General features: G+C 39.1%; 1 protein-coding gene across 4 annotated transcripts in view; it reads left to right on the top strand.

Moving 5' to 3' along the window:
- ckap5 (cytoskeleton associated protein 5) overlaps positions 1-24,414 on the top strand; it is a 38,940-nt gene that overhangs the window by 7,512 nt on the left and 7,014 nt on the right. For 3 of the 4 annotated variants that reach the window (XM_046849128.1, XM_046849127.1, XM_046849129.1), the window contains exons 4-37: positions 2,325-2,531; positions 2,641-2,812; positions 3,207-3,339; positions 4,834-4,934; positions 5,046-5,159; positions 5,251-5,355; positions 5,463-5,552; positions 5,908-6,072; positions 7,161-7,289; positions 7,374-7,541; positions 7,844-7,942; positions 8,287-8,397; positions 8,550-8,642; positions 8,733-8,918; positions 9,638-9,732; positions 9,816-9,873; positions 10,683-10,808; positions 10,945-11,084; positions 11,207-11,381; positions 11,473-11,586; positions 12,241-12,369; positions 13,332-13,526; positions 14,302-14,434; positions 14,642-14,739; positions 17,461-17,586; positions 18,155-18,304; positions 18,429-18,632; positions 18,939-19,074; positions 19,973-20,166; positions 20,452-20,618; positions 21,494-21,517; positions 21,949-22,122; positions 22,670-22,790; positions 24,184-24,363. In XM_046849128.1, coding sequence (XP_046705084.1) covers positions 2,325-2,531; positions 2,641-2,812; positions 3,207-3,339; positions 4,834-4,934; positions 5,046-5,159; positions 5,251-5,355; positions 5,463-5,552; positions 5,908-6,072; positions 7,161-7,289; positions 7,374-7,541; positions 7,844-7,942; positions 8,287-8,397; positions 8,550-8,642; positions 8,733-8,918; positions 9,638-9,732; positions 9,816-9,873; positions 10,683-10,808; positions 10,945-11,084; positions 11,207-11,381; positions 11,473-11,586; positions 12,241-12,369; positions 13,332-13,526; positions 14,302-14,434; positions 14,642-14,739; positions 17,461-17,586; positions 18,155-18,304; positions 18,429-18,632; positions 18,939-19,074; positions 19,973-20,166; positions 20,452-20,618; positions 21,494-21,517; positions 21,949-22,122; positions 22,670-22,790; positions 24,184-24,363 — 4,612 coding nt within the window. The remainder of the gene's footprint in view (positions 1-2,324; positions 2,532-2,640; positions 2,813-3,206; positions 3,340-4,833; positions 4,935-5,045; positions 5,160-5,250; positions 5,356-5,462; positions 5,553-5,907; positions 6,073-7,160; positions 7,290-7,373; positions 7,542-7,843; positions 7,943-8,286; positions 8,398-8,549; positions 8,643-8,732; positions 8,919-9,637; positions 9,733-9,815; positions 9,874-10,682; positions 10,809-10,944; positions 11,085-11,206; positions 11,382-11,472; positions 11,587-12,240; positions 12,370-13,331; positions 13,527-14,301; positions 14,435-14,641; positions 14,740-17,460; positions 17,587-18,154; positions 18,305-18,428; positions 18,633-18,938; positions 19,075-19,972; positions 20,167-20,451; positions 20,619-21,493; positions 21,518-21,948; positions 22,123-22,669; positions 22,791-24,183; positions 24,364-24,414) is intronic. The other variant, XM_046849130.1, reaches the window with a different exon arrangement.

The raw sequence follows: 24,414 nt of genomic DNA, 5'->3' as shown, positions 1-24,414 counted from the left end.
CAAACCATTTACAGCCTGAGAAACCTCTTAGTCATTGTGTGTCTGGCCAGAGTTCAAGAAAGAGAAACGACTCGGCTCTGGGATCCCTGTGTGCTTTCGATTTGCACAAGTTTACTCGCGTTGATTTGCTGGATGTTGTACCGTAAAGGATATTTTCAGTTTAAAAGTAGACTAGCGATTGTTCTGGTACATGCTTTCCCAGAGGCAGACATGCTTATCGAGCAATACTGTGTGTTTGTCCCAAAATAGCCACGCCGGATTAAACCCAACATTGATCGTTTTCATATCTGATAGCCGTTTTTCTTTTGTGTGTGTGTGTGTGTGTGTGTGTGTGTGTGTGTGTGTGTGTGTGTGTGTGTGTGTGTGTGTGTGTGTGTGTGTGTGTGTGTGTGTGTGTGTGTGTGTGTGTTTTATGGTGCTTAGCATCCAGTATTTCATTTGGGTTACAGAGTTTTATTCAATACATTCTAGATGGAATTACTATATGTAATTTAATAAAAACAATAAATAAATAAAATATCACTTTTGGTTACAAACGTGATATTTCTTAATGACCAGTGCAAGACTTCAGATATTATGTCACGTGAAAAGACGATTCCGGGTCGAAAAGAAAATCCGAAAACGAGAGAGTTCGAACTTAAACCCTGCGGTCAGTGGAATTGAAATCTGCTTTCTCTTTTAATTTCTTTTGTGCATCAGTTTTTTAGTTTAATTTAAGTTAATCGTACGTTTCAGTACAGGTGCATTGGAATTCTTGTGCGTTTCTCAGTCAGTGCAGCTTAGCCAAAATGGTTAAAAAAAATAAATAAATAAAAAAAGCTACACATGATCGCGGCTTCATATGTTTACAGATCCGGTTTCCCTGTTTGGGGGCCAAAGAGAGACTACTGCCACCTGCTGGTATGAAAGAGTTCTGTTCTCTCACGCAAGCGCAAAACCTACATGCGCGGTTTCAGCGTGTCTAATAATCGGCCTGAATTGCAGCACAGTCGGCCAATGCTGATTCACAAAAATAACAAATCGGTCCAATTAATCAGTCAACCTCCAAAATACACAAAGACTTTCTAATTAAAATATATACATTTGGAATAGTCTTGAAAGCAAATCAATAATGTTGCATTTTTGTATGAGTGATACTCGTGTATATAATCTTAGCTGCTGTATTCTTTTTATTCATTACAATTTTAAAAAAATGGTGTTTTATTGTACCTATGTAACTCTTGACATGAAGATGCTGACAGACGCCTCAGATGCTGAGATTCAAATTTAAGCAAAAATGTTAATTAACACACTTCTGATACTAATACGAGGACGTTCACGGCTTCAGCTAATCTAATAATAAGAGAAAATGTGCTGAAATTATGTGTTTAATCAGTGATATGTTTACGTTTGTTAAATCTTTTTGGAAGGTTTTTATCGTTTCAGCACTTGTTAGCAGGCAGTGGTAAAGCGGTAATATTAGTTTTTCCGCCTCAGGAAAGGAAGAAAGACTTCTGCTTTCTCTTAACATGAACATCTGCAGTCTTTATTTATCAAGAGAGAGAGAATAAGCGATTGTGGTCAAAGTGACAGAGTGAGAGGGCAATTCTTCTGCCTACAAGAATGTAACTGTAAACAACTTCCCCTCTCTCTTCTTCTTCTTCTCCAATCTGCTTTTTCCTCTTCTTTTTTCTTTCTTCTTTCTTTTTTCTTCTTACTACTGTTTCCTCTTCTTATTTTTTCTTCTTTTCCCTTCTTTCTTTTTCCTCTTTTTTTCGTTCCTTTTCTCTTCTTTCTTTCTTTCTTTCTTTCTTTCTTTCTTTCTTTCTTTCTTTCTTTTTCTTCTCTCTTCTTTCTTTTCCTCTTATTTTCTTCTTTCGTCTAACTCTTTCTTTCTTTTTATTTTTTCTTATTCCTTTATTTTTCTTATTTCCTCTTCTTCTCCTTCTTTCTTTCTCCTTTTCTTCTTATTTTTTCTGCTGACTTATTTTTCTTTTTCTTCAACCTTTCTTTTTCCATTTTCCTTTTCTTCTCTCTTCTTTTTTTTTTTTTTTTTTTTTTTTTCTATTTTGCTCTTCTTTTCTTCTTCTTTCTTCCTTCTTTTTTTCTTCTTCTTCTTCTCATCATCCAACCCTGGCTCACCATGTCTTCTTGGAGCTGACTTTGTACATTGTCATGCTGCTTACAAGAATGTAACTGTAACCAACTTGTCCGTTTTTTATTCGATAAGGAAATATGCAGAATGAGAAAACACTGTAGATGTAGTCAGAAGGCGAGTCCCATGCATCCGTCGTAACTAAATAATTAGCGTGACCATGTGATTAAATGTCGATCTTGTCTTTCAGAACAACAGGGGAAGTGGTGTCAGGTGTAGTGAGTAAAGTTTTCAACCAGCCCAAAGCACGAGCCAAAGAGCTGGGGACGGATATCTGCCTCATGTACGTCGAGATCGAGAAAGCCGAGATTGTCCAGGACGAGCTCATCAAAGGGCTGGATAACAAGAACCCGAAGATTGTAGTGGCCTGCATTGAAACACTCAGAAAAGCTTTGAGGTGAGACCCGGAGCGATGTGCTGATCCCATTCACAAAATAAAAACCGTCTCCTGTAGACGAATCACACTTTTTTTTTTGTGTGTTTATATATTTATTTTATTTTTGCAGTGAGTTTGGCTCCAAAATCATAACCCTGAAGCCAGTAGTCAAGGTGTTGCCCAAGCTGTTTGAGTCTCGAGAGAAGGCGGTGCGTGACGAGGCCAAACTGCTTGCGGTCGAGATATACAAGTGGATCCGGGATGCTTTGCGAGCTCCACTGCAGAACATCAACTCAGTTCAGGTTAGATAGGAGTGTGTGGTTTGATTTTCTTTTTTTTCTTTTTTTACATTTAATTTGTCTGGAGCCATAAGCTCTAAATCTTTCCTGGTATTTTTTTCTGAATCAGGAAATGGATCTCGCACATACAGTGTAATATTTTCACATAAAATGTCAGAATGTTATAAACAAAACACAGCTCTTACACCAGCTGCTATTGTGCTTGTGATGTTTGCACTACTTGGTAACAGAAGCCCGCAGATAGATGGCTGCCAGTATCAGCTGATACTCAGAGGTCTAATGTCCTTCTGGGTTTGTTCCATCTCTTGATTTGACTTTATGCACCTCACGTGCCAAATCCTCTTTTCAAAATGTTTGTAAAAGGTTTGGCCTGACTTGTTTCTTCATATGTGTACAGTTGAAGGACTTGGAGGAGGAGTGGGTAAAGCTACCTGCTGGTGTGCCAAAGCAAAGCCGCTTTTTGCGCTCTCAGCAGGACCTGAAGGCCAAGTTTGAGCAGCAGCAGGTGGCTGGTGGCGACGAGGCCGAGGGTACGACCCTTTCAACTGATCTTCTAGCAGAAATCATCAGAATAAGGGTTTTAAAAACAAAATTGATTCGCTTAATTTTATATTTGGGAATAGCAGGATAGAAACGTGCCAAAAAAAAAGAGTAAAGTTGTAGCAGTACAAGAATAAAGTTCGGAGTCAATTTCTTTGATCATCTTCATAGTCTCTTGAGAAACAACATCTCTTTGAATACCATGCAGATGTAACCATCGATATTCTTGGAGTCGATCACTGGTCACATTTCAGACCGCACAAAAGAGGCAATTTCCTCAACGTCTGTCTGATTTATTATTTTAGTTTCTTACAGAACCGCTGCAGTGTCCATTTACTAATTAGAACTTTGTTCTGATGCGCCAAAGAAAGAAAAAACTAAAAGAAGTTTCCTTAATGCTAAATTCTAATCTAAAGTGGAATTTAACCAAATCAAGCGCTGCAAATAAAGATTATTTTGATAGTCGAATAATTGGACTTTTTTTTTTTTGTTTTTTTTTGTTTGTTTTTTTTTTTTTTTGCTTTGGTTTTTTCTCCTAGATTAATTCATTGTTTGTTTGTTTTTTTTATTGGATGTTTTGCTTATTATTATTAATTTATTATTAAAAACCCTTATTCAGGGTATTTATGTATAAAAGTGTATTTTTAAACAAATGCAAAAGCCACATATTGTGTAACTATTTTTATGTTGCCCTTTTTCTAAAGCATATATTTCCTGCTTTATGATGATCTCCTTCAACAAATTCAATCATGTTGCGTTGTTTCTTTCTGTAAAATTTGAAAATAAGCATTTGAACGTAGTAAAGCCGCAGTAAAGAACGATGTTTCGCCTTCATCCGTGACTTGGGACGCACGGTTTTTCCTGCTGCCGGTTGACCCTGAACTCTCGGCCTTTCACAAGCGGCTGTGTTGTCTTATTTTATTATATATCTTATATGCAAAACAGCAAACATTTTTGTGATATATTTTTTAAATATTACCACTTTAATCTCATAGTAATCGCACATCTCGTATTTCGACTTTATTTACATAATTTTTACTATTTTCAAAACATTTCGACTTCGTTCCCATCATTCTGACTTTATTCACTTAATTGTAATCTTGAAATCTTTTCTTTTTTCCCATGTAATTTTCACTAATTTTTTTGTCTTTATTCTCGTAATTTCGAAATTTATTCTCAAAATGTTTCGACATTGAAAGTTGTAGCAATACAATAATCTAGTAATCAAACTTTTATTTATTTATTATTATTTTTGTTTTTACAAAGGTGGTTCTAAAACGCCGTCATAGAATAGTGACCCAGTACACCACCATTGGGATTTTTTTTTTTATTATTATTCAGATATATATTTTTTGTGTTCTTCCGAGAACATTAGTGTTTCCCAATTGGTAGCTTTTTATATTTACTGTATTAATCTAATTCCATAAACTAATAACGCATAAAAATGTACAATGTAAATTAACGCACTTTTTTTGTGTTTTCAGGCGATGACGATGATGGATGTGATGCACCAGTGGATCCGTACGAGATGCTCGAAGCTGTCGAGATCCTTTCAAAACTCCCGAAAGATTTCTATGAAAAAATTGTAAGTCTAAGACAATATTTCCAGTAGCCTCACTGATCTATTCATCCCTGTTCTTGTATTTTGCCATTAATTATGTATGTATTACATGTTATTTTTGTTCTCCTTATTCAGGAAGCGAAGAAATGGCAGGAAAGGAAGGAGGCCTTAGAGGCAGTAGAGACCCTCGCTAAAAACCCCAAGATTGAGGCCGGAGATTATGGGGACTTGGTCCGAGCTCTCAAAAAGGTAAAACTTTGTAAACAGTGAAATTGTGGGAAATGGAGTTTTTCTGTGACTGCAGCTGTTGAGAATGTCATGTTTGTCTTGTACCCTGCAGGTTATTGGAAAAGATGCCAATGTGATGCTCGTGACTTTGGCTGCCAAATGTCTAGCCGGACTGGCAGCAGGACTACGCAAGAAGTTTGGGACGTATGCAGGACTTGTGAGTGAAGAGAAGCTCAATAGGAAAATAATATTTCCACAGTAATTTGCTGTAATGCTATAATTCTTTTAAACATTGGATGACATTTTAGGGTTTTGTTTTCTAAGGTGGTGCCAACCGTTCTGGAAAAGTTTAAGGAGAAGAAACCTCAGGTGGTCCAGGCCTTACAGGAGGCAGTTGATGCCGTCTTCCTAACTGTGAGTATATTAGTGTTAGATTTGGCTGTATTGGTATTTGGTGGCTCACCAATGTATTGGATCCTTCTAATACATAAAATAAGTGAGCTTGACCAGAGTTAAAGAACAACACCAGTGGGGATGAATTTGGGAGAAAAAAAAAAACACCAATTTTATAAAAATAAATAAACCCTATATTCGATTGAGAGTGAGTTTTAATATATTCAACTAGTAACCTTGTTTCATGATCATTGAGGCGCCCCAGCGGGTAGCTCCGGGTCCAGGGTTTGATCCTGAGCTCGGGTTACCATGTGTGTTTTGGGTGTCCTCACTATGTCCACATTGTAATTTTTACAATACCCCTCATGTTGTACAGACGACTCTGCAGAACATCGCTGAGGACGTGTTAGCTGTGATGGACAACAAGAACCCGTCAATTAAGCAGCAGGCTTCGCTGTTCCTGGCCCGAAGCTTTCGCCACTGCACTCCTGCCACGCTGCCAAAGAGCGTCCTGAAGCCGCTCTGCTCGGCTTTCCTCAAGGTATGATTTATCACGAGGCACAGATCCTGCAGCACCTGTGTGTGTCACAAGTGACAGATCGTCCAGAAATTCAATAAGCACCTTTCAATTTTAGCCATCTCCCTAGATTTTTGAGATGGCCAGAGGATGCACTTATAATCAGAGTTCCTGGAATTTTAAGAGGGAAGAAAATGCAAACCATAAAATTGCTTGACATTTTATCATTAACATTTTGTGATCATCACCCCCTTTGAACAGTTCACATTTTTAAAACAATATTAATTAAAATGTGTTTGGTTAGATAATATATAAAATATTTTTTAATATTTCATAAAATCAAATGAAATAGATCAAATTAATGCAATACTTTTTTTATATATTGATTAAATTGGCACAAATTAATTTGATTAAATAAATTTAAACATTAATTAGGTTACATTTGTTAGACCCCATTTGGATAATACGTGTGTGTGTGTGTGTGTGTGTGTGTGTGTGTGTGTGTGTGTGTGTGTGTGTGTGTGTGTGTGTGTGTGTGTGTGTGTGTGTGTGTGTGTGTGTGTGTGTGTGTGTGACATATCTAAAATTATGTTCTAATTAACTGTTCTACTTATTTCAGCAAACTTTAACAAATGTCTTCATTCCTTCCATCCTTCATTCGTTCACTTCCCCGATGTACGGAATTGTCAGGATTTTTCTCCTTTTAAGATATTCTTGAGACTGGACATAAAATGCTAAAGAATCCATATCGCTAGCGTTAACTGCTAGCCACTTCCTGGTTAGCGGCTAATGCTATAGATTCTTTAGCGTTTTTATGCATGAGCAAAACTAATCTTATTTCCAGTATGAAGTGAGTAGCCACAGTAACACTTTTTTTTTTTTCTTTTCTTTTTTATACCCCTGGCATTGTTGTTGTGTATGTTTTGAAGTCTAATGATAATGTGCTCAAATTGCGAGGCAGAGACTAAAAACACTTTGAACTCGGATTATAACCGTGTTCCGCACCTAAAAAGGATTGCGTTCGGTACACGTACCGTTACAACCCTAATATAAATATATATACTTATGTATAAATAAATGAATGAAGGTTTTTCTTACCATTTCTCTCTCAGCAAGTGAACGACTCTGCTCCAGAGGTCAGAGATGCTGCTTTCGAGGCATTAGGCACAGCCATGAAGGTGGTGGGGGAGAAAGCTGTGAACCCCTTCCTGGCTGATGTTGACAAACTTAAACTGGACAAGGTAGAGCTTTATTCAGGCTTGACTGTTAAGTACATGGTAATGTTCAGAAGAATTTGAGAACTGACCTTTAAATTTTTCACGCAGATTAAAGAATGTGCTGATAAAGTGGAGCTTTTTGGAGGGAAGAAGGGAGATGGTGGTGGTGGTGGAGGAGGAGGAGGGCAGAAGAAGGAGAAACCCTCAGCTAAAGCTCCTCCTGTTGAAGAGCCTCCTGCTAAACCTGCTGGTCCTCCTAAAAAAGCTGCACCCAAAGTAAGCTTTAATGGACTCTCAGTTGATAGAAGTTGATTCAAACATGGTCAGAATTGCACCATGTACACAGGATTTATGAAGGTCGGTGCTCCCTGTGACTGTGCGTGCAGCCTCGTGCTGCCGTGTTACAAAACTAGTCTCGAAACTTCTTCGTACCACCTCGTAAAACAAAGAGATTGATGATTGTTTTTTGTTACTCGTCACTCCAGGGCTGTGTTGTGACAAATCAATAAGAAGCCGTCGAACACCAGTACGGCCATCGGGTCGGTTGCATGACTGATAGGCTTGTTTCAATTTCACAGGCCACGGGTCCTCCCAAAAAAAGCAAATCTGCTCCAGCTGCCAGCGGCAAGTCAAAGAAAGCACCAGAAACGAAAGAAGTGGCAGAGGTCGAGTTATCTGTAAGTCAAAAAAGAGTGACACTCGCACAGCGACACTTTAAACCTGGATTACTGTCAATGTTTATTTCATATTCATACTCATCCCTTCTTCCCTAATTCTTATATTATTTTATATCCTTTTTATTTCATCCTTATTTTTCTACTTAGTTATACTTTATACTTTTGATACACTTTAATAAAAAAATTTTACTTGGGGGAAATTTTTATATATATATATATATATATATATATATATATATATATATATATATATATATATATATATATATATATATAGCACTATAAGTGTCCTGCGCTTATGCAACATGAAGCTTTAGCTTTGTGTGTGTGTGTGTGTTCTTCAGCTGGAAGTGTGTGAGGAGAAAGCTGCTGCCGTGCTCCCGGCCTCCTGTATGCAGCTGCTAGACAGCGCTAACTGGAAGGAGAGGCTAGCTAGCATGGAGGAGTTTCAGAAGGTAACTATGCATTCTTTCTTTCTCTCTATTCATTTCTTACACACTCTTTTTAAATCTCTTTGTAAGCACAGCTAGGGCCGAATTAAATATTTTGTTAACAGAATTGTATGTGTGTGTGTGTGTGTGTGTGTGTGTGTGTGTGTGTGTGTCAGGCTGTTGAACAGATGGACAGGAGTGAAATGCCATGCCAGGCTCTAGTGAGAATGCTGGCTAAGAAACCTGGCTGGAAAGAGACCAATTTTCAGGTAGGTTTCATTTACGCTGGACTTTAAAACGTATCTACCGAGATAAAAATAAATCGTGGTCTCCGAGGTGTAAATTCAAGTTCTCTTTAGGTCATGCAGATGAAGCTGCACATCGTCGGCCTCATCGCCAGGAAAGGCTCCTTCTCAAAAACATCTGCTCTCGTCGTGCTGGACGGCCTGGTGGACAAAATCGGCGACGTGAAGTGCGGCAGCAACGCCAAAGAGGCTCTGACTGCAATCGGCGAAGCCTGCTTGCTGCCATGGACTGCTGAACAAGTAGGTTAATTTCACTGCCTGCTTAAAACCATACTAGGGGGAAAAAAAAAATCCCGTTTTTTTATTTTTTATTTTAAGAATGAGATACTGTGGCAGCAACAGTGCTTTAACATATAAAAATATATACAACCCAGTTTTACACAGGCATAACATTATGACCACCTGCCTAATATTGTGTTGGTCCCCCTGCCAAAACAGTTCTGACCCTTCGAGCATTGCCATTGACTTCTTCAGCAGTTGGATCTACAGGAGCTCGTCTGTTGGATTGAACCACACGGATCAGCCTTCACTCCCTACGTGCATCAATGAGCCTCGGCCGCCCATGAACCTGTTACTCGTTCACCACTGTTCCTTCCTTAGAGCACTTTTGATAGATACTGACCACTGCAGACCAGGAACATCCCACAAGAGCTGCAGTTTTGGAGATGCTCTGACCCAGTCATCTAGACATCACAATTTGACCCTGTTTCATCAACTTTGAGGACAAAATGTTCATTTGCTGCTGAATAAATCCTACACACAAACAGGTGCCATGGTGAAGAGATCATCAGTGTTATTCACTTCACCTGTCAGAGGTCATAAAGCTGCGCCTGATCTGTGTATTGAGTGTATTTTCAGCTTGTTACGCTGCTGAACTCCTGTGGGTGCACTCCAGGGTTTCTTTGAGTGCTAATCAGTAATGAATTACAACATTCTGTCCTGTTATTGTTGCTCTGTAGGTGGTTTCTTTGGCCTTTGCCCAGAAGAACCCTAAAAACCAGGCTGAGACGCTGAACTGGTTGGCCAACGCCATGAAGGAGTTCGGCTTTGCAGGGTGAGTCGTATTCACTACTCTGTCTATTCTCTCATGCATGATTCATTCGCAAATTATTGATCTTTTTCAATAATATGTTGCAGGATAAACGTCAAGGCTTTCATCAACAACGTTAAAACCGCTTTGGGCGCCACCAACCCAGTGAGTGTGTGTGTGTGTAGTAAGTTAGTGTATACGCCATCCAGATCCTTGTTTGTTCAAATCTTTGTTTGCACACTTCCTGCTCTGAGTGTATTTGCACAAAGCCTTTAAGTGCGGTTAAAGGAGTGCATTCAGCTGATAATGTACCAAACGTTTTCAGTTTGCATCAGCAGACATTCAGTGCATCCAAACGAGTATAATCGATGCCACAGACGCAAGGCCTTACAGATCAGCACTGTTCGGTTATAGCAGTGCATAGTGAAAACCAAATATTTTTACTATGCATGTGAATGGACTATTTAAAACCAAATACAGTAATCCACCGCTTTAACGCGGTTCGAATCTCACGGTTTATCCCAGAGTTGCATTTGCACATGACCAATTAGTTTGGCTGATTTTCCCGATCTGAGTTTTATGTTAAAATAATGACATTTATTAATAAAAATATCATTAATAATTATAAAATAAAGTAAACTGTTAATACAGTACTGTATACATAAAATGGGGAGATGCGTACGTACTTGCTGCTTCCCAACGTAATGTAGGAGAATTAAAATGCTGCCCGTGACGTGACTCTTAGGAAAGAAAGCCGCACGAAAAGTAAAATATTTTTTCAATTTTGTCTTATCGCTATCATTATCATAAGATTTGTAAAAATTCAACTACATTCCACCAGAACTACTTTTTTCGCTCTGTGTCAGACATTTGTAGGTGTGAGATCCCTTTTTTTTTTTTATTATTATTATTTATTTTATTTATTTAATAATTTTTTTTTCTCCTCTCTAAACACCTTTTTTTGTTACTTCCAGGCGGTGAGGACGTCAGCGATCACTTTGCTGGGAGTGATGTACTTGTACATGGGGGTTCCTCTGCGCATGTTCTTTGAAGATGAGAAGCCAGCGCTGCTTTCTCAAATAGATGCCGAGTTCGAAAAGGTGCAAAAAGGACATCAGTAGATAATCGAAACCAGCCAACATTTTCGTGCATATTTTTTTTCTTCATTATTACCTGCTGATGTATTGAGAGTGTGTGTAATGTAACAGTGTGTGTGTGTGGCTCTGGGGATCTTAGATGCAGGGCCAGTCTCCTCCTGCTCCCACACGAGGCTTGTCCAAGAAAGGAGCAGAGGATGACCAGGAGGAGGCGGACGAGGAGGAAGTCGATGGAGGTCCCGGGGACATCATGGACCTTCTGCCCAGAACTGATATCAGGTCAGTGTTAATGCACTAGGGATTTAAACTGCTCCTCAGACTTTATTTTGGTTCTGAGAGGGAGCAGGGATCATGAGTTTGATTGATTGTTTGTCATGTTGTTTGTTTGTTTTTTTTTTCAGTGATAAAATCACATCGGACATGGTGGAAAAGATTAGTGATAAGAACTGGAAAATCCGTAAGGAAGGGCTCGATGAGGTCGCGGCAGTGATTTCAGAAGCCAAGTTTATCCAAGCCAACATCGGAGAGTTACCCATGGCACTGAAGGGGCGTCTGGGTGACTCCAATAAACTACTGGTATTTTGCTGTTTTTTTTTTTATTACTTGTGTTGCAATGTTACCTATAGGAGTTAAGTTTTACCGTGCGTATGAAATTGTGTGTGTCCAGGTGCAGCAAACACTGACCATCTTGCAGCAGATTGCTACTGCTATGGGTCCAGCCCTCAAACAACATGTCAGGAATTTGGGCTTTCCTATCATCACTGTATTGGGAGACAGCAAGGTAGAGCTCCTTCTAACTATTTTGAAACCTTGCATCTTATAATTGATAAGATGAATAGGATGATAGGAAGAATTGAATTTGATTGTGTTCAAAGGATGCATCTTAAACAGCCATTGATTCAATTCTGCTTTAATGCAGTATGATGTGTTTCTATCAACTTTTTACCAATGCTGTAAATCCAATTTATACCTCTGTAAAGATGCACGCAAACGTATAATGCGCACTTTTCATAAAAACTTTTCAATTTTGAGGCTCACTCGCACAAACCCGTCCTCTGTGAGTTAACACTATTACGTGCTTTACCAAAGTTGCGGTCAGATGTTAAGTTCAGTGCATTTATTGATTCACTCGTCTTCAGTAAGCTGATATATGATTTGGTTTCTTAAAGAAACGCCATTCCAGTACAGGACACCATGAACACACATTCCCACCGAGAGGCAATTTTAGCTCTTTGATCCACATACCTGTTCATACAAAACTTCACATGCTGTAACACAAACTCGGGATCAAAGCCCTCAGCTGCGAGGCATCGACGCCACCACGTGTGCCCCGTGTCTGCAGTGTGTATCCGATTGCAAATGGTCATCTGAGGATTCTCTTTGTTTCACCATCTGTTTGTGTATATGCAAATGAAAGCACACCTTGTTCTTCCAGGCCAACGTCCGTGCTGCTGCCCTGACGACACTAAACGCATGGGTGGAGCAGACAGGCCTGAAGGAGTGGCTAGAAGGTGAAGACATGTCAGAAGAGCTGAAGCGGGAGAATCCCTTCCTTAGACAGGAGGTACTGGCACCTGATTTCTGATCACACGGCTGATTGCATCAAAGATATACAAAAGTTCAAAGAGGCAATTTTTTCCAATTATTTTGAATTAATTTTCTTGTGATCTTGACAAACATTGTTTCCTTCGTGATCAGGACTTAATTTTTCAATATATTCGGCATAAGAGCATGTTTTAGGAGGCAACATAATGCAATTCAAGTAATGTTTTTGTATACTTTTTTTTTTTTTTTTTTTTTTAAACCAATTGTCTCAATCACATTGTCTCAAAGCAGCTTTACACCGATAAAGACTCCAGACACCAGACTCATTATCGTATTCACTATTTCTTTGTTCAGGGACTGAAAAAGCTCTCCGCCTGTCAGGGATTGACAACTTAAACATATGTGTCTGACACTTGAGGAGGCTGTCAGGTCTGCTATACACCAGAAAGATTTTCTTGCAATATCATTACGTAACAAAGACGTGATCATGATAAAGCAAGAAAGGAAAAATATTTTAAATAATGGCCTCTTAGGATTTCTTTATAAATATGCTATTCAGATTAAACTTCTTTCTTTTTTAAGACTAATACAATTGTTATTTTGTTTTCTTTTTATGTTGGTTCAGATGGTGAACAGCTTTTAAGTACAGTTTTCTTTCCACAACTAATAAAATATCCTACCCTGCACCTTCTTGAAATAATTTCTAATTAGCAAAACATCAGAAATGTAATTCCGCTGACATTATGGAAGAGCAACAGTGCTTCATTCTGGGACGCATCCCATTTAGTTGTTTTCTTATAACATGCCATGCCACGCCACATGTACATAATTGCAAGCATCAGTTTAACTCGACTAGAAACCAAAGACAATTCCCCCACTTCCATTTAAAATCCAGATACGACCAGATCATATGTACTAGACCCCCCCCCCATGGAAATAGCCATCGACCCAAAACAATAAACGAATCTGTGTGTGCCCTAGGTTCTGGGCTGGCTGGCTGAGCGACTGCCCAATATGCGCTCCGTGCCTGCTGACCTGATGCTGTGTGTCCCCAACCTATATGCCTGTCTGGAGGACCGCAGCGGAGACGTGCGGAAGAAAGCCCAGGATGCGCTACCCATGTTTATGATGCATTTGGGTTATGAAAAGATGATTAAAGCCACTAACAAACTTAAGGTAGGTTTTTCTGAGACCCTGCTGCCCCAAAAAATAAAACATACACTCATTTGGTTTTGCAATAATCTTTAAAAAATAAATAAATAACACTTGGAAAATTCGATTCGGGACGCTCAGTGTGCAGAGGTTGAGATTCCTATTAAAGTCTTGATATGTATAGGGATGTGCGTCTCCATAACTGACGTCCATGCATACCCAACTTAAAGATACATATGAAGCTACCGATGTAATATAATTTAGTTCACCCCTAATATGGTGCAGTGCAATGAAAAAAATAATACTATGAAATTCCAGAACATCGCCTGCGTTTATTTCTTTGGTTTACGACAGACAGCAAATCATAAATTTACATAAATGGCTTCTGACTTTTAATTGCAAAACAGCTCAAATTACGACGTTCTTTTCCTGTTCTGTATTCAGGAAGATAAGGAATATTCTATATTCTTCAAACCTATATTCTCCGTAGTGTCGCGACACTATTCATGTAGCAGCAGCGGTGCTGAGAACGCTTACAGTTTAGCGAGGAGAAATCAATTTACATATAAAAAAATTGGTCACTTTTTCTATATAATAAAAGTACAGCAAATCTCCTAATAATTATATATAAGTAAATCACTTTTTCCTGATGCCAATATTTTAAAAACGATACAAATGCCAACTTGTATTCGATGCACACTTTTTTTTTTTTTTTTTTTTTAAACAATGCATCACATTAACTTGATGAACCGATGCGAATCGCTGAATCTTACAATCACTTTTTTTGGCTCCTCATTAGCAAGCCTCAAAGGACCAGGTAGTTGCCATGTTGGAGAAGGCCAGGGCTGTGATGCCCACCAAACCTGGTCCGCCCGCAAAAGCTGCGCCATCTAAAGCAGCTCAGAGTGCTCCTTCAGCAAAACCTGCCTCAGGTATGCTTTCCTCTCTTTTCTCCATCTGGATCTCATATTGTCATATGTTCCTTTTTTTTTTTTTTTTTCCATTTTAAATGTAGATGATTCAGCTTTTTGTTCACTCGGTCATTAACTGTAGCAGCACACTAAGTGCAACTTTGTGGGGTTGAATGAAACGTGGCTGATCCGATGCGCTAATGGCCTTTTCTCCTTCTTATCTCTCAGCGCCAGCTAAAAGCCAGCCTGCAGTGGATGACTACAGCCCACCAGAACCCAAACAGGACACTAAGAAAACCAAAACAGCTGGGCCTGCTCAGAAAAAGGTCTGGTTTTTAAAGGCTTTCAGGGATTTATTTTTTTTATTTTTTTTATTTTTTTTTATTTTTTCCCCCCAGCACGTTAAATATTGTTATTTGTGAATATTGTGTTGAACATATTTTAAATGGATGTATAGTTTGTAAGGATAAGAAAAGGCAGGTCAGCATATTAATTACTAATACAGTCGTCCCTCCTTTTATCGCGATTTTTCAATTTGGCACGTAACTATTTAGTTTCGTGAATTGTCCCCGATTTCATTCCATGAAAAGGGCGTAGTTGAAGACGCGTCACCATATTCGGCCAATGGAAATAAAGAACGCAGTGACGTGCATCATTAACGCCCCCTTTTTTTTTTTTTTTTTTTTTTTTTTGCTCTTTTTTTGCTATTTAAAAATGTTTCTACAAAAACATATACCCAACCATAAATAACACCAAAATACGAGGGTCTGGTATTAGGATCAGGACAGTCACTGGATATTAGAGCAAAGAACATCTCAAAACATCTGTTTGCTACAAACGTAAAATGGATCAATGTATGTAGAAGACTGAGGTGCACATTTTATTGGTGCGACGAATTAAAGTGAAACATGGATTGACTGTAACCTGTTTCTATGTTCAGGGTTTCTGCAGTGGTCTAAAAGTCTAATATTTATTATTGGTATTAAAATGTCTTAAATTCGCTGTTCTAGGTCTTAAATAATTTAAGGATTTTTATGTTTCAGCGATGGGGAAGTTCAAGTTTAGTGATGCTTGAAAATAATGAATTTAGGGCTCAGTAAAGGCCGGTTTTTAACAACGTATTTGGTGTGGTGTGAAAAGTGTTTTGGTCTCCTTCCTGATTTCTTAATTTTTTGCATGTTTGTCACACTTAAATGTTTCAGATTATCAAACTAATTTAAATATTAGTAAAAGATAACACAAGTGAAAACATGCTGTTTTTAAATGAAGATTTTTATTATTGAGGGAAAACAAAATCCAAAACTACATGGCCCTGTGTGAAAGTTTTTAAAACTGTGGTTTATCACAGGCCTGATTACTGCCACACCTGTTCACAATCGAAAAATCTCTTAAATAGGACCTGCCTGACAAAGTGAAGTAGACCAAAAGATCCTCAAAAGCTAGACATCATGCCGAGATGCAAAGAAATTCTAAAACAAATGAGAAAGTAAGTAATTGAGATCTATCAGGCTGGAAAAGGTTATAAAGCCATTTCTAAAGCTTTGAGACTCCAGAGAACCACAGTAAGAGCCATTATTCACAAATGGCAGAAACATGGAACAGTGGAGAACCTTCTCAGGAGTGGGCGACCGACCAAAATTACCCCAAGAGCACAGCAACGACTCATCCAAGAGGTCACAAAAGACCCCACAACAACATCCAAAGAACTGCAGGCCTCACTTGCTTCAGTTAACATCAGTGTTCATGACTCCACCATAAGAAAGAGACCGGGCAAAAAATGTCTGCATGGCAGAGTTCCAAGACCAATACTGCTGCTGAGCAAAAAGAACATAAAGATTTGTCTCAGTTTTGCCAGAAAACATCTTGATGATTACCAAGACTTTTGGGAAAATACTCTGTGGACTGATGAGACAGAAGTTGAACTTTTAGAAAAGTGTTTGTCCCATTACGTCTGTTGTAAAAGTAACACCACGTTTCGGAAAAAGAACATCATACCAACAGTGAAATATGGTGGTGGTAGTGTGATGGTCTGGGGCTGTTTTGCTGCTTCAGGACCTGGAAGACTTGCTGTGATAAATGGAAACATGAATTCAGCTGTTTACCAAAAAAAATCCTGAAGGAGAATGTCGGCCATCTGTTCGTGACCTCAAGCTGAAGCGAACTTGGGTTCTGCAGCAGGACAATGATCCAAAACACACCAGCAAGTTCACCTCTGAATGGCTGAAGAAAAACAAAATGAAGACTTGGCCTAGTCAATGTCTTGACCTGAATCCTAATTGAGATGCTGTGGCATGAGCTTAAAAAGGTGGTTCATGCTCAAAAATCATCCAATTCTGGCTGAATTACAACAATTCTGCCAGAATTCCTCCACAGCGCCGTAACACTCATTGCAAGTTATCGCAAACGCTTGATTGCAGTTGTTGCTGCTAAGGGTGGCCCAAGCAGTTATTAGGTTTAGGGGGCAAACACTTTTTCACACAGGGCCATGTAGTTTTGGATTTTGTTTTCCCTCAATAATTAAATTAGTTTGATGATCTGAAACATTAGTGTGACAAATATGCAAAAACATTAGATCTCAGGAAGGGGGCAAACACTTTTTCACACCACTCTAGGTCTTAAATTGCGTTCTTAATGGGTTCAAAAAAGGTGAAACCTGCAGAAACTCTGATGTTAAATATATGGAGGAGATTTATACTCCTAATGTCTTTTGGTTTGTCTGTGACAGTAACTTAATAACTTGGAACTTAACACTTTTGCCCAAAATATCGTGAAGAATAAAAGCTGCTATTTTTGCATTGGATAGAGGAACAGCAAGGAGCTGAAACTGAAGGTAGATAAATACAGTGTCTCTAAACCTAATAGACTCTCAGGGGACAAACCAAGCAACCTACAGGTACAAGTGGGTCAGGAAACCTAAAGGTGTCTCACAAATGGGTGTCTCTGCTTCAGGGTGCACTTGGTAAAGATGCGGGGTGTCGTTCTTTTTTTTATCGTGTTTTTTCTCCTTATCTCTGAGTATAATTTTTTTAGCCTTATGTTTCCTTCAGGGAGTGCTGGGAAAGAAGGCTCCAGTCAAGGCAGCTAATAAAGATGATGAAGACAAGTCTGGGCCTATATTTATCTTTGTGCCTAATGGCAAGGAGCAGAGGATGAAGGAAGAGAAAGCACTAAAGGTAGGCATAATAATACATTATCCTCTGCTGCACAATATCAAAGCACAAAAAGCTGTTTGATATAATTTATTATTGCACCTTTTATGTACATAAACAAAAAATCCGAAATGGCAAAATACAATACAAACACTCCATGTAAAATACTACTGAACTTTGTTACAAAAAAAAAGATTACTGATTTATAAATGTGCTCATTGAAATAAATATGAAAATATTAAATATAATTAAATAATTAATAAATTAATAAAGAGGAAATAGAACATCGTGCTCTCTGTGCAGCGCACAGTCTCGCATGTAAAAACAAACGGCACGTGGCGTCAGTGATTCGCCTCTAGAGGCCGCTCTTGTAATGACGGCGGAATGGAAACCGGAAAAACTATTGGTTTGAATTTTTACCTAAACGCCGATAGTTCCAGCAATCGCCTCTGTGCCGATTAATTGGCAAAAGCTAGTGAATCTGTCGACCTCTAGAATGAATCGGTTTCTATACAGATTTCAAGAAAATCCTAAAACGCCCACCAAAGCCTGGAAACTGATTCCGTGTCCCTAATGCTTTGTGGTTTTATAGATCCTGAAGTGGAATTTCATCACTCCAAGGGACGAGTATGTGGAGCAGCTAAAGACTCAAATGGCCACTTGCCTGGCAAAGTGGCTACAGGACGAACTCTTTCACTTCGACTTCCAGCACCACGTAAAGGCTGTTAACGCCATGATCGAGGTAAGAGACGCTTTCCGTCACGTTGTGTGCGCATATTACACATGCGCACGCATGCCTTTTTTTGTATGTGTATATTTTCATGAATATTTGCAGGATCTCATTATTGCCTCTTCTGATTTCCCAGCACATGGAGGGTGAGTCGGAAGCCGTGATTGGCTGCCTGGATCTGATTCTGAAGTGGTTCACACTGCGGTTCTTTGACACCAACACCAGTATTCTGATGAAGGCTATGGAATTCCTAAAGCTCCTTTTCACCATGCTGAGCAGAGAGAACTACCACCTGAGCGAATACGAGGCTTCGTCCTTCATCCCCTACCTCATTCTTAAGGTTTGATAATTGTCAGGGTTTTTTTTTATGCAATAAAGCAGACAGACGTAAATGGAATCATTAAAAATAATCCAGTCTGAATGTCAGTCTTTCAGTTTTTTAAACATATTTAGTTTAAACTGCCATTTACTAGGTTTAAAAACCTATAAATGGTGAATGTTTTATGATATCATCCTAGTTTTATTCTTTCAGTGTAGATTGTAATACATGGAGTAATACAATCATTTGTAGACTTTAATTGCAGGGTGAGATCAGTAATCCTGGCCTCACGGTCATCCTGCTTCCTACTGCTGTTTCTCTGGACAGGTCGGGGAATCCAAAGACGTGGTGCGCAAAGACGTCCGTGCCATTCTGACCATGCTGTGTAAAGTGTATCCTGCCAGTAAAATGTTCCCTTTCCTCATGGAAGGGACCAAGTCCAAGAATTCCAAGCAGAGATCAGGTTTGACAGAGTTGATTTTAATTTGATGAATTTGAATTACATTTCTGGATATTTTACATTTTATTTCTTGTGTATGGATAAAATGTTGACGTGGATTTGCTTGTTGCTTAGCAATCAAAAGTTGGAATGGCGACATGGATGGATAATTAATTGGGTGATTCATTTAATTATTGATAGAAGGACTATTTGATTGGAAGATGGATGGATGGATTGGTTGGATGGATTGATATCCAAAGTATGGAAGGATTGGTAGATAGATTGATTAGTTAATGGGTTGTTTGTTTTGATGGATTGATAAATGGAAGGGTTGATAGATGGATTGGTTGGTGGATGGATGGATTGATTTATTATTGGGTTGATTAAAGGTTTGATCGATTTGTTACATGTCGCATTACATCACGGTGAACTTCAAATTTCTTCACATATCCCAACATATTAGGAAGCTGGGATCAGAGCACAGGGTCAGTCATGATACTGCACCCCTGGAGCAGACCAGGTTAATTGTCTTGTTCAAGGGCCTAACAGTGGCAGCTTGGCAGTGATGGGGCTTGAAACCACTGACCTATCAGACTTTCAAATGTATTTCCACTTGTCACTTTCAGAACAGAAGAATCAAGAAATCCAACTTGCAACATAAATTAAATCCAGAAGCCAACCAAATAAATATTCTCAACTTTCAGTAAGCATTTAAAGTACAGTCTGTATCATATTGCAGTTTTTTAAATCAGTTACAGACAGACGGGGAAGACGTATAGTTTTCCTGTCAGTTGCAGCAGGCTCTAAAATGTAATAAACTGCTTCTTTGATTTATTTTGATCCAAATAAAGTTGAAGAGTTATAGTTTGCACTCTGCTGATGAATTGTTTTTCATTCCACTCCATTTGATTGACTTCCACAGAATGTCTCGATGAGCTCGGGTGCCTTATCGAGAATTATGGCATGAACGTGTGCCAGCCCACACCCGCCAAGGCCCTGAAAGACATCGCCGTTCACATCGGAGATCGAGACACGTCAGTTCGCAACGCAGCGCTCAATACAGTGGTGGCTGCTTACAACGCCTGCGGAGACCAGGTCTTCAAACTCATCGGCAATGTAAGACAACACTACAGCTTCCTGCTTGAGAAGCTTTTGGAGCTTCGAGATCGTTCTTGATATCGAAGTATAATGGCTTCCAGATTTTATTATCCTGATTTAAAGATTTTTCATAGTCAGAATTATAGGCTGTATATTAACTAATTGGGAGAAAACAGTAAGTTCTATGTGAAATCGGATGTTGCGCAACCCCCATATAGCCGTCAAATCAGGCTCCTAATATCATAGCATCAAATCTTCGACTATTCGGGGGTCACCCCTAATTAATATATTTATATTTCTCAGCTCTCGGAGAAGGAGATGAGCATGCTGGAGGAGCGGATCAAGCGATCGGCTAAGAAGGCACCGGCCATTTCAACCAAACAGGAGAAAGCACAGAGGGAGCAGCCTACCAATCCTAACGCTACCTTCACACGCAAACCTGCCCAAGAGGAGGTGCCGAACAAACTCAAGTAGGTTCCTTTGTCCGGTGTAGGTCGTTCCTTGCACTCTGAAAACATCTTCTTTTTTGCAACTGGAGCACACCTTAATATTGTAAGCCTGAGATATTTGCGTTTGCTGAGCTTTCTAGCTAACATGCATGAGAAATTGAACACATTTGCAAAAACATACTGAAATACAATATCGCCAAAAGTTTGCGGACACCTGGTCATAAGTACGGCATGCGCTTTTTGAGCTTCCACTTTTAGTCCCAATTTGCTCTTATAATTCCCTCCTCCAGGAAGATGTTCCACCACATTTTGGAGTGTGCTTATAGGGGTTTGTGCTCATCAGCCACAATGGTGTTAGTAAAGTCAGGTACTGATATAGGTGAGGTAGATGAGGACAGGGGTGCTGTCAGTGTTCCAATTCATCCAGAAGGTGTTCAGTAAGGTTGAGAGCAGAGCTCTATAGCAGGCCACTCTATAAAAGCAGATCTTCATGGAGCTGGCTTTGTGCACAGGGGCTGTCATGCTGGAAAAGGTTTGGGTTTCCAAAATTTTATTATACCGCGACCTTCACAATTATGTGCCTCCAGCTTTGTGATAACAGTGTGGAGAAAAACGTGGCAGATAAGGTCGGGTGTCCCAATACTTTTGTCAATAAAGTGTATGTTCAGCCTATAAAAAAAAGTATGGCTAAATATTAATGGAATGAACTGGATTATTATTTAATAACAGGGCAGTCTTAGTGGGTCTGGGCAGTTTTTTTGTAGAATTTTGACACTGTTCCTGTGTTTTGATTCTTTCTTTTCTTTCTTTTTTTTTATTGCATGTTTTAGCTCCTAAACTTAAGCTTCTGTCTTTCTTCTTTATGATTTTCTTTCCTCGCTGCTCTCCCTGGACAGAATAATGTATCGCACGTATAGGATGTAAGTACTGCCGACTCGTCCTAGGTTCTTTTCCCGAGGCACGCAACACCAACCCAGAGTCTTAGTCCTGTAACACAAATAGCAGACTGAATAAAAAAAAAAATGTAATCCATGCTCATATCAGGTAACGACATGCGTTCTGATGCTTTCCCAGTCCTTTTGCACTGCAATCCAACGTTCCAGGATAATTCTAGCTTTTAGCGTTTGTCGAGTCTCAATGATCTACTCTAAGACAGTGAGTAACAGTCAGTGTACAGATTGTGTATAATCACTTTGAGCTGTTGGAAAAGTGTACAAGGACCTGCAGCTACGTGTTTCCCGGTTTAACTCACTCTCCCTCTGTTTCTTTGTTTGTTGAAGTCTGTGTCTGTGTATGAAGGTGTGAAAGTATTTTTCCTTATTTATTTATTCATTTTTTGCTCCTCTACCAGTCAAGCCCGATCACAGAACTCTCACTCTGAGCACACGGTGCCTTCCATCCCCAAGGAGTTCCAGCTCGACCTGGACATGATCGAGAACGACCACACGCGCGTCAGCGACTTCCCCGATCTCGTGCAGCACAAACTGGATGAGCTCCTCGAGCCCGTCATGATCCCAGAGCCCAAGTAAGTATGCTGCACTGACACAGCTGACGGTCATTAAGGAAGGGTTTAGTTGTTTGGGGTGATGGACACGGTCACATGGGGTTCCACTATCTCGATACAGTTCATGCATGTAGTTTTTACAGATTTTCGAAGCAGAAGAAAGACCTGCAGGAACCCATAACCATCTAGAAATGAGTCAATTCTGTTACAGCAGGAACATTTAACCTGTCAACAGCTTGTAGATTAAAATTTTACGTGCAAAGGTTTTAGTCGACGCCATTGTAACAGACCCGAAAAAGCCGTTTCTGGGCAAAAAATGTTCTTTAATCATACAATAAAAGGTATCAACAGGCCCATAATTTTGCAGCAGATATATAGTCTATTTCTCCACCACATAGTCTCAGCCATCCCACATCGTATCTGATCTCCGCTTATTTTTTCCCTAGTTTACTGTTGAGCATCGGTTTTTCATACATTAAAAACAAAACTAGCAAAACTCAATATGACGGTGATCTTTTGAAGCTGTTGTTAAATTCTTTGTGTGAATCTGTGTACTTTTCTTATACAGGATACGCTCTGTCTCTCCACACTTTGACGACCTTCACAACAGCACAGCCTCCACTATCAACTTTGTCATCTCGCAGGTTGCTAGCGGCGACATTAATACCAGTATCCAGGCCCTGGCACAGGTAAGAACTTATGTCACGTATGCTTTGAGCTTATTATATAACTTATAAATATTATAGGCCGTGCCTTTTCAGAAAACGACTTACAGACCACATCTACTTCTTATTTATATTTCTAAGTTTTTAAGTGCGTGTGTGTGCGCGCACGTTAACACGAATTAATTTTAACGGCAATCAATTTATTTACACGTGATCGATGCATCATGCATTTCTGTTCGACCATTTTTTTATTAAAAATATAAATAAATACATATAAAAGAGGTAAAACCTTGAACGCAGTTTTTTTCTTTTTCTTTTTACAACGTCCTTTTTTAATAATAATAAATAATAATCAGTAAACTTTTGTTTTACTGATGCGCCAAGTCTCAAATAAACCAGCAAAATCCGCCATTTTGCACACGTCCGGCAATTAAAAGCGTCCGTGTGGAAACAGAGAGAGAGGACGTTTGGTGTCCTGATGACTTGCATCATTTAAAACACCATAATTGCATTAAACATTTACAGGAACATTTTGTCTTTATGCTCTTTTGTTGAGTTTGGTTTCACTAATAATAAACATTTATTTGCATAAAACATCCATATTTGTTCATGCCCATGTTGATTATGTGACTCGTTTTCACCGAGGGCAATGCCAGCATCATGGCGAAGGGCCTGTTGTAACTTTAAGAACTGTAAGACTTCATAAATGTAACTACTCCTTAACATGTTGTTAATTAACTGTCTCTATATTTGATTAGTACTTATTTAAGTAACAAAAATCTTTCTCTAACATAAATCCTTTTTAGTTTAAGAATCCTACATTATTTCTTCAAAGTCAACTTTGTTCAAAGCAAATTTTAAAATTTCAAAACTTTTTTTTGGTCACAGTCGAGAAGGGCAGAACTACAGAACGACAAATAATCGCAAGCTCCTACAAAAATGTGCCATTTTAGTCTGCTTTTTAAATCTTTTTTTTTTCCTTTTTCATCAGTTTGTTGGTTTTTCTTGGCGGTGATCGTGTTTGGTCTCAAAGTGATATGCCTGTTGCACTGCTTCACCACCGACACTGTGTTTCCATTTTTCATTAAAGCGCCTCGCGTCGATGTTTCTCGTCTTGGACATTTGAAGTTTTTTTTTTTTTTTGTGAATTTTGTCAAGTTCATATGTTAAACACCTTAGTTAAACGCTGATGTGGAAATGCTGAATTCGACATGCATTATGGGAGACTTAACGGTACTTAATGTTTAATATACAATTTTATTTATCACAGGTCTTATAAGATGTCAGCACAGCAAGATTACTTGGTTATAATTGACTTTAGTGCACATTTTACAGTTTTCAGAACCAAATTTTTAAACTCTATGAAATAGGATTCTTTAATTATGAATACATGATTATTTTTTCCCCCTCATTTCAGATTGACGAAGTACTGCGGCAGGAAGACAAAGCGGAAGCCATGTCGGGCCACATAGACCAATTCCTGATCGCCACTTTCATGCAGCTCCGCCTGATCTACAACACGCACATGGCTGACGACCGGCTGGACAAGAGGGACATCTTCAAACTGTACAGCTGCATTATCGGCAACATGCTCTCGGTAAGAGACCGATCTATTCATATAATCTCATCTATCCTTAGCTATAACTGT

The sequence above is a fragment of the Silurus meridionalis genome, chromosome 5, assembly GCF_014805685.1.
Source record: "Silurus meridionalis isolate SWU-2019-XX chromosome 5, ASM1480568v1, whole genome shotgun sequence".
NCBI classification, from domain to species: Eukaryota; Metazoa; Chordata; class Actinopteri; order Siluriformes; family Siluridae; genus Silurus; species Silurus meridionalis.
The sequence above is the reverse complement of the archived record's forward strand: the minus strand, read 5'-3'. Positions and strand labels throughout refer to the sequence as shown.